Source organism: Cydia pomonella, chromosome 3 (genome assembly GCF_033807575.1).
Source record: "Cydia pomonella isolate Wapato2018A chromosome 3, ilCydPomo1, whole genome shotgun sequence".
In the NCBI taxonomy this organism is placed as follows: domain Eukaryota; kingdom Metazoa; phylum Arthropoda; class Insecta; order Lepidoptera; family Tortricidae; genus Cydia; species Cydia pomonella.
In genome coordinates, this window is record NC_084705.1 from 15,230,918 (window position 1) to 15,241,414 (window position 10,497).

Below are 10,497 nucleotides of genomic sequence, written 5' to 3' on the forward strand. Positions count from 1 at the left end.
TTCACGTTTGGCAATTTGTTCTCTTTGCCGAGCAGTTAGGTTTTCAAGGCACATTTTTATATTTCTATCCTATTTAGTTTTTTTAATACATATCTGGTGCTTTATTTCATGCATGGTGTGAAATAATTTATCTTAAATACAGTCGAATACCCTATTGCGGGTATCTTACCAGTCAACCATAGGGCAAATCTGAATTGTGTCAAGGTGGGTGCAGTGGCAAAAAAAAAACATGTTACCTCCTTTTCTACATAATTAGGCTTAGAACGCTGTCTTTTTTAATTACATTGTATGAAATTTACAATCAACAATAATCATTCTTTCACCGGTCTCCCTCATTGAAGTCGGGTTTTTTTCTTAAAAATTATTATAGTATATACTTCCGCTACACTTAAAGTGGGGATGATTTTTTGTCTTTAACCCTATGGATGTGGGGTGTCGTCAGATAGGTCTTTAAATATGAACGGGGATTTTTGTAAAACTATAGCAAACATGATCGGTTAAGCCGCGTTTTTGAGGAATCGCAAAATTAAACTCTTCCCTTCTTAGTAAAAGCACGTACAAAGCTCTGCAAAGATACTCCCTTATGCTTGTAATGTACCAACATAATACTTTACTAATAGCCCCCGTTCAAGATAGCTTAATACTGTGACAGAAGGGAAACTACGGAACCCAACACTGAGCATGGCCCGACATGCTCTTGGCCGTTTTTTTTTAATTCAGGGAAGGCATAGCTCAGCAATGTCAGTCAAAAAAATATTTTAATACAATGTCACGTCGAATGTTTAACAGCTTAATATTAAAACAGTAACGAATGAAGGGTCTTTATTACTTGTAAAATACTTAGGCGGTGACCTGGTAGTCTGTCAAGTTATTTACATACTTACTTTTTTGACGTTCCCTTATTTCTAATTCCAGCTGTACGAACATGGATTCCTTGCAAGCGTTCGTCTACGTTGATGGACGACTGGAGAAAGTGGAAACATTCTGTGGGACTGATCTGCCCACGCCGATCATGTCCAACGGACCAAAACTGATGTTGGAGTTCAGAGGGACTCACTCGTCTAGATACTCAAGAGGATTTAAAATTTCTTATTCATTTGTAGAAAGTAAGTTGTATACTTATTTTTGTGTACTGATACCGATACTTGGGGTAACTCCAGCCAGCAGATCTTGCAGCAAGGACTTGGAAGGGGCGACTACTAGGGGGAGGCGATGTTGATACGAAAATTACGAAATAGCACTGTAAGCTCGCATGGCTCTGCTGATTGAACCTAAACGGCAGCGAGTTGGCGGATTATATCAGCGTCACATCGCACCGGCTAAGCCTCAAACGCGAAATCAGACAATGTACGCTCGCACACCAGCTTATTAGGCGACAACCCCTGCCACCCCGCCGTAGGCACCCGCAGCCTGCCCGAGACACCGGAGCACCCAGTAGATAGAGTGGAGTGTAGGATTTGCAGTCAGGATAGTAGGAGAGACGGGAAAGTTTTAGCGGACCCGAATACGAGGCATCGTGAAGTCAGCGTGGGGTAAATAGATGTTATACTTGGTGTGGGATAAAAACTTGGTAATGGGAATGAGAGGAAATGTGACTTCTTCATTATTATTCCCCCCCCCCCTCCCCCTTCTTCTCACTTTAAGAGCCCGGTAACGATTTTAGAGCAAAAATGTAAAATTGATAGATTTAGTCGTTGAAATTGTAAAGAAGAAGAAGATTAAAAAAAATATGGTAGTAAATTTTACAAAATGATGTATGAGAACAGTTTCAGCAAATGTTGTAAATTGTTTAAGTATCAAAATTACGTTGAAATTAAGTCGATTTTCAGAGAAATTGTCACTTGTTTTGAAGTAATATCTGGAGAAAATTGATTTCGTCTAACTTTAATTTACACTACTTACTTCAAATTTATAATAGCAAAAATGTAAGTAGTTTATTAAAGTTAAAGTACAGGATATGTGTGATACAAAATTACTATTTTTATCAGTCCAAACTTTACGAAATTTACAAAAAAGCGGCGCTGCTGCACTGCTTCACGCGCGTTTACCTAAACGTCCGTCAGAAAAATAATCATTACTAATTAAGTGAGTCTGTTTTCAAAAAATTGATATATTAAAATGAAAGATAACAAGACGTGCTAATAGAAACCAGTACTTGTTATTTCTAATAGTTAACAAAAGGTGTACAATTTCATGCGCTGAATCTATCAATTTGACATTTTTGCGACTAAAATCGATAACGGCCTCTTAAGAGCCGGGATATTCCTATCTTTATTACGTAATCTCTGATGTAATCACAACGTGCAAGGTCATACGGCCCGCATGATGGTGGGTCAATTCATTTTTTCCTAGCACAAGCTTGTTTCATTGATCACAAATATTGCGTTCAAAATAGTCTTAAATCGCTCTGATTTCATAGTCATGGCCAGATCTGTTAAATTCGATTTAGAGATAAATATAAAGATATTGCTATTGAGCAATTAGGATTTCGGAGTCATTGTCGTTTTAGCCTACCAGCCGTGGCTAAGTATTATATGCCGTTAGGGAAATTAAAACAGCTTATTTTTAATTATTTCAGATTTCGGTATAAGTACAGGAAGACAGTTGCAGGAATTTCCCTGCGCCTTCGTATACAACAGCAGCGAGTCGCGCAACGGCACGTTTGCTTCACCCAATGCGCCAGGGCCGTACCCTCGAGACACAGAGTGTACTTACTTTTTCCATGGTGGAGATACAGAGAAGGTGCATCTACATTTCACGAATTTTGATGTCGAAGGAGTGCTGCCGTAAGTATTTAAATTGTATGATAAGTACGTAAAATAAAACAACATAATATTAAAATTATCTAGACTCAAGGACTTTGGCTTAGGTTCGTAAATAAATATAAGTAATAGAGTCAGACCAAGATAAGTTGGCAGCGAATTTATAGCCCAACCTGTGCAAGAGTGCGTCATAATTTTATAGAAAATTGACGTTTAAAATAACACTTGCACTGCTGGGGTGGGGCTGTCCAAAAAGCTACCAACTTATCTTGGTCCGACTCTAGCAATTTTATATTAAGGTGGTTCGATTTTCATACAAAAAACAATCGCTATTTTTTAATTAATTACACAATATTATTACATAAATAGTTGCGCATCTATCTACTTTCGAATATTCATTTGCGCTAAATTAATAGAAAAACTTTGTTTCATACAGAAATCATGCAATAATCAACGTGATATTTTTATAAATTTTACTCATGTGTGTGTGACAAATGTCGTGTACAAATACATTGCGGCGTTGCCACTCCATGCTTCGGACGGCCATCGGCGCGACGTTGCGATGTTTGACGCGTTTTTAGCTGACTCTGTCGACACTGACACTCAGTGTGACCAGGCGTACGATAATTGTCGTACATGTACGATAATTTGGGCCCCGGTATGACATAATGTTCCAAAGAGCATTATCGTACACTAAAGTACTATAATTTTAGCCCTTGGATGATGCCACCTTAAAAGTCTAGTAATTTGAAGCAAAATATGACACTTTCTCTCAGAAATAGGCTAAAATTAGTATGTTTTGGGTGTTCGGCTCCTTGGTGTAAGTTTAAAGTTTAAAATGTCTCAATTTCCTGTATACCGTTTGAGTCTATCCCAAAAATACACAAACATAAACAGATTTTTTGCGCAATTTAGACGAAAATTGTCTTTTTTTATTATTAATTGGAAATTTAAGCTTATTTTGCTAGACATGTTTAGGGGCTGCCTTTTTGATTGGCGTACGATATTTTTTTCAACGGTACAATAATATTGACACTCAAGTACGATAATTCTCTTCCGCTCGCCTGGCAACACTGCTGAAACTTGATAGGACCTGGGGGCCTACCGCGAAAACCTAAATTCGCAAATTGCGGGGATCTTTCTCTTTTACTCTCACTAAGACGTAATTAGAGTGACAGAGAAAAAATGCCCGAAATTGACGAATTTCGATTTTCCCGGTAGCCGCCCTGGTGCTTGACGTACTTGATAGAAAACAACGCTGCCGCATGTTCTGAATTGTGATTTTATGTGTTTTTGGATTGAAAATGATAGCGACGTCTAAATCAAGTTACAAAAATCATCGATATTCTGGTCCGCGAAAAACCAGGAAAAATGTAACTGTAATTGGAGTCTACAAAAATGACCAATTCATAGAAAATATGACCTAGAAACTAGTTCATTTTTATAAAACTCAATTTTGCCCGAGATTGTACTTAGGCGAATACCTAAGGGAGCTAAGTGTATTGATCTTGAATAATTAGTTGGCTAATATATGACTCCAACATGATATGGACATTTACATCATAACTATTATACCTAGTTGGTTACTAAGTTCTGTTACTCGATTTCTTTCTTTCTTCCTAGCGTTGTCCCAGCATATTGCCACGGCTCAATGGAGCCTGGGGTCCGCTTTGACAACTAATCCCAAGATTTGGCGTAGGCACTAGTTTTTACGAAAGCCACTGCCATCTGACCTTCCAACCCAGAGGGTAAAACTAAGCCTTGTTGGCATTAGTCCAGTTTCCTCACGATGTTTTCCTTCACCGAAAAGCGACTGGTAAATATCAAATGATATCTGTTCTGAAGTTCTGTTACTCGATTTGCAACCTCTTTATTCCCGTTAAAACAAATGGTACCGAAAAAATAAAAAATGGCATAATGTGGTGGATTTGTGAGCTATAATTATATACCACACATAACGCTTATCTCGTCGTATCTATAATGAATTGGGGCCTAAAAGAGAATCGTATTCCAATTTTTTGAAACGCTTGTATTACTTTCTATATTAACTAAAAGTTGCCTTAAAATTCAGCTTTTATACTAAAAACGGCTTTAAATATGTTAAATTAACAAAATATATTTTGACAGATGCTTTCGCGCCCAAAACGCTCTTTGAAAATTGTGTGACGTCACAGTTCATGGTTTGACACATAACTACATACACACGTAGAAGATACGAACTGTCAACTGATATTTGTCATTTGTTGTTAATCGCCTAACTGTCAACAGTGTCAATCCGAGAGTTGTGACATCATCAGAATCTTCAATGACGTTTCGAGTTTGGTCACGTGACGTGTGCCAAAAGATATTTTAAATTCAATATTTACAAAAATATGGTCATTAAAGGTCCCCTAAAAGTAGTTTAACGTGTTCTTATAATCCAAAAGAATTTATTGGGATACAATTATGCCCTAAGATTTGTAGATGGAAACAACCCTATTGCGTTGCACAAATGTGGGCACCCGCCAAACATGATTTTGGGTGTGTCATACTCAGGGCTAACACAGATTCATTTCTGTGAAAAAGGTGTGAAAACCGGAAACTGGAAACCGTTCTCGAACCAATAGTGAAGCCCTTAAGCCACACCCTATTTCAAAACCAGCCATGGATCTTTGAACAGGACTCAGCTCCTGCACATAAGGCAAAAACAACTCAAGCCTGGTTTCGAAGGAACAAAATTGACTTTATTGCCCACGAAGACTGGCCGTCCTCCAGCCCGGACCTTAACCCCCTGGATTATGCCATATAGCAGGTTATTGAGGAGAAAGCCTGTGCTAAACCCCACACAAATCTTAACTCCCTCAAGCGGGCCATAGTTAAGACAGTGACGGAATTAGACATGACAATCGTGCGTTCCGCTATTGATTGGCCTCGTCATTTCAGGGCCTGTTTCAAAGCCACAGGAGGCGATTTTGAATGATATTGTCATATGTGATTCCTGATTTTGTGTACTTCATTTTACTTATTATTTTATAATATATACTTTATTAAACTTTCGTTGGTATATTTTATGTAGATAAAGATTATTGCAGTAACAGAATTTAATAACCAACTAGGTAGAAAACAATGCAATACATAAACACATAAATTGGATATGATGTGATCCGTTGAATGAAATTGACAATAAATAAAATAAATAAATAATTTTCTATCCCTAGGCATTGTGTGAAACTTCTAGTTGTGTCAAAATATCGGGAAATCAATAATATAAACAAACATGGTAAATATCTCATTTCTTTTTATAATGGTTATAAATAGAAGGCCATGCAATTTTGTAACTCACTGTAATTTAATTAAATGTATCGTAAAAAAAGGTTTTAATTCTACTCTAAAATAGTACCTACTTTTTTAAGGCTGGGCAGTAAGGGAAAACAGCGTTTTTTTTTGAAAAAAATACCGGAAATCTGACTTACAAATTTGGACTTTCTTAGGTTCATTCTACTTAGAATCTTCTCCACCCTAGCATTAAAAAAAGATATTCTAAAATATCCATACCATTACGTCACATTTTAGTGTGAAAGAAATTTCAGTGTAAAACTAAAATTTCAATACAAATTTTCGGGTTTTTATAGCACGAGGATTGATTATGCTAGTGATTCTAAGTTGGAAGAACCCAAAAATATCATGATGTGTGAGAATCAGATTTTTAATATTTTTATGGAAAAACGCTCATATTTCTCATAAAATAATTTATTTATAATAGGTACTTGATAATACTGATAACAAAAAAAAATGAATGAGTCTCGAACCCACATCCTCTTGCATGTATTTCCACGTACATACCGCAACGCTATTGAAGCCTACTCACGCTGTGCCAAATTGTCTACTACAAGGATCCCAGTACGACTGTTTGAATGTGTGAGTGATAGTTAGAAATAGAGTCAAGAAACATTCTGTCGACATTAAGGGGTAGTTTTTGTACAATGAAGTGTTCAATGTTTGTTTTAATAGTTCAATATTTATTTAAAGAGTGCGCTAAACATAATTTACAGTATAGAAATACCAAAGACTACTTCACAAAAAAATTAAAACTCAAAATTTGCAATTGTGGCGCCATCTAGTGAGGTTTAAGCTTTGGGTAACCTAGTCGAACCACCTTAATGTGCCTCCTTAGAAATGTTCTGCTCCTGCCCCTATATTATAGGGTGATACAGGCATGCGTCCGACATGTTACTTTACTGCTTACTACAATTCTGGTGTAAAATAATGTTATAGAGCTTATCATATATTTATTATATAAAAAGGTACAAAAGGAACCCTTATGGTGTGACTCTGTCCGTCCGTCCGTCTGTCACATAGCCAAATATCTACTTGAGCTGTCGATTTAAATTTAGACTAGTTATGAACCACACTAATCCATACACATAAAAAGTGTATTTTTTATTAATTTTGTATTAAGTATTTAAAAAAAACTGGTTGCGCAAATTAGTTAGCAAATTAACCGATAGATGGCGTTATTCACAAGTATACTTAGTAATTTAGTATACTTATAAAGGCTTTTGACCGCCTTTTGTGTTTATTGTTAGATGAGATCATTGAAAGTTTGCACAGAACCCTCGGTGCGCGAGCTCGGACTCGCACTTGACCCGTATTTTTAAATCTATAGCTTATTGTTATGCGTGAGATGAATTAGAATTATTTTCGTTCTGATTGTTATTGACGTAGGTACCTAATAAAAGCATTAAATCACTTGTATTTTATATTTGCAGATGTGAAGCAGTATCAGCGAGCGACTACGTTGAATTTTCTAACCAAATGACTGAAGACAATAGATATGGTAGATATTGTGGACAGATGAAAGAATTCCACGTAGAATCAGAGAGGAATTTTTTCAAAGTAACGTTCCGATCGAACGACAGGCTAGACGGAGCTGGGTTTAAGGCTATCTATCAATTTTTGGAGATCACCGATGAATATCGAGCTCCAATATACGACATTGAATCCGATTCTGTGCGTAAGTAAATCATTCATATTCTTTAAAAAAAAAAAACAAGAAAAGAATAAAGACTGTTACTGATTTAAGGTATCCGAGTGAAGTGGAACTAATACGAGGTGTAACATAACTCTTCAGCCTTCTTTTGCTATATGCGGGCAAACTGAATGTCCCCTATTCAGTTTGCCTACGATTTTGAAATTTTGAGAGCGTGATACCGGACCCCTGGAAATATTAAGCACTTACAAGGAGCTTAAATAAAATAATTCCAATCAGCCAGCACGTCACATATTAAACGAGATGACGGGTGCCTAACCCTTATGGTAAATCTGAATTTTGAAATGAAAGCAAGCCACTTTGCATTGTGATAGCGGCGACACAAATACATTTTTTTAGATGGACTCCTGATTTCATGTCAAAGCCGCTGACAGACTGACTAGCATACAGACATGGTGAACTATAAGAGTTCCTAGTTAACTACGGAATCCTAAAAAACACATACAACCAAATATTCAAATTCGTGTGATCCCTGAAATTTGTACATTTTTTAACAGACTTCGCTAAACCTTGGCTTATACGTCAAAAAAAAATTATTTTGGTCTTCACTTTAACCAGGGGTTCGAATTTTTGTGGCGGAAAATAAGACTTTTGCAATTTCTTTATTCAATAAGAGATTTTCTTATCGATATTGAAAGTGGTAAATTAAAAAAAAACTTATTTACTAAATAAAAAATATAATTATTATACATATAATTATATTGCATAAAGTGTGGTAGCGGTTAGCGGTATACTCTTGTCTTGACCAACACGTTCCTTCTTTTGTTTTAATAAGTCAAATATTGATATCGACAGATATATTCGTCTAGCATAACATGAAGAATGTGATAGTATACAACTGTCACAACGAATTGTTTTTTCGAAAAAAATCCGATCCCTGACTATCAATGTGCAAAGCGGCTTACTTCAATGTCAAAATACAGCTTATTAACAAACATTAGGTAATTATATGACATATGATTATGACATCAATGACGCCGTAAAAGAAAACATAAGTATTTGAAAGGGGATTCTCGCTAAAAATATAGTGTATACATTAGTTTTTTCAATCTTGATGCAAGAAACGCGCATGTAACTCCTTTGGAGTTGCAGGCGTACATAGGCTACGGAGACTGCTTACCATCAGGCGGGCCGTATGCTGGTTTGCCACCGACGTAGTATAAAAAAATTTATCCCAAGACTTCTATTTTCATTCCGTTAGCATTTTTGTTATGACTATAATGGAATGAAGTAAGTATAACGAAAAATTTATGAACACTAGCATACTTTTTTCCTATTAGGATTAAACGACGACGACCTCGTGATTCTGAGTAGAAATACGAGTAACATAAAAATTCCCTAATTAGAAAATAAAGTACAGTGCAAAATTTTAAATAAACTCGCTATTCAGCGACAGCCTATAAAGGTTTGGCAGTACAAGGTGCTTAAACATATGTGATGTATCACTTTAATTAAAACCCGTAATCAGATATTTTTTGATAAGTAGGTTACGTTTTCAAGATCTTCCTTTCTAAAACAATAAGCGCGTACGCTTAGGCAACATATTTCCATCAAGATACAATCCAACCTATAAAATCCAAAATTACTCTATCCTCGCTTTCTGAAACTAATGGAGCTTGTATGTCTAGGCCTTTGATTCTTTTGCACTTAAGTAGGAAGTTAGCAACTGAAACTTCTATCAGGTTGATTAATCAATTTATCATACTCGTATACATTTTGTTAAAAAAACATGTTGCTTTAAATCTACCTTTCAATTGGCGTATTGGCAGCTCTAACTTCGACGTCTATAAATTTATCACATTATGATTTAATTTCAATCATTTGATTAGGTACATGAACCAGCAATTGATTAATTTATTAACGTTATTGTTACAGGCGTTTCGGGTCATCTTCTGCTGCTGATATCCGCCGCAATATTACATCTTCGCTACCATATATATCATTAAAAAAAGTGATATTAGATTAATTCTTCCTAGTCTGTAATCCTGTATATTTTGTATAATAGTAAGTGCCATACACTTGTAAAGTATCGTAGGAGGGCAATATTTTCTATTCAATTATATTTTTAAGTTTATCCTGTCCTAATGAAGCAATAGGAATACGTCTTACACTGTCAACGATTCACAAAGGCACGTCATAACACGAATAAATACATAATAAAATTAATTTTTGTTTCAATGCAATTAAAGTTGTATGCCATACCTTTATAAAAATACCTATGACAATCGCAATTTAATGATATGATATAGAGAGCGCGTAAACTGTGAGGGGCAGCACAGAAACCACTTTTATCAAAATCAGATCCACAAAGAAAAAGGTTTTTTGGGGCAAAGCATGAGACGTTCGCAATTTTCAAATTGCTAACCGATTTTTTTATCGATATCGATGATACAGTTTGGCAGTCCAATTTGTCAGTAGCAGACATCCAAGTTTTGGGACCGAAATTAAATGATTGACGAGTTCCTATATCAATAAACTAAGTTATCGACTGCACTAGTGATAGCTCTAAGTTTTTCTTGTATGAAAAATATGACAATTAAACAAAATATTTAGGTATCCGAGCCTTCTGCTTGGACCACTTATGAGATGTAACTCAGCCCTAATCGAGTGAATATGTAACTTCATTTTCTTCTTATTTACATTATATAAAAGGATTTTTGAAAAGTGGCTCACCATCGCACCTATTTCACAACGTTATGTTTTTTA

General features: G+C 35.8%; 1 protein-coding gene across 1 annotated transcript in view; it reads left to right on the forward strand.

Annotated features, from left to right (window-relative positions):
- LOC133516150 (suppressor of lurcher protein 1) overlaps positions 1-9,957 on the forward strand; it is a 392,999-nt gene extending 383,042 nt beyond the window's left edge. The window contains exons 12-15 of the mRNA XM_061848928.1: positions 916-1,106; positions 2,579-2,786; positions 7,511-7,755; positions 9,667-9,957. Coding sequence (XP_061704912.1) covers positions 916-1,106; positions 2,579-2,786; positions 7,511-7,755; positions 9,667-9,737 — 715 coding nt within the window. The 3' untranslated portion in view covers positions 9,738-9,957. The remainder of the gene's footprint in view (positions 1-915; positions 1,107-2,578; positions 2,787-7,510; positions 7,756-9,666) is intronic.
- The last annotated feature ends 540 nt before the right edge of the window (positions 9,958-10,497 follow it).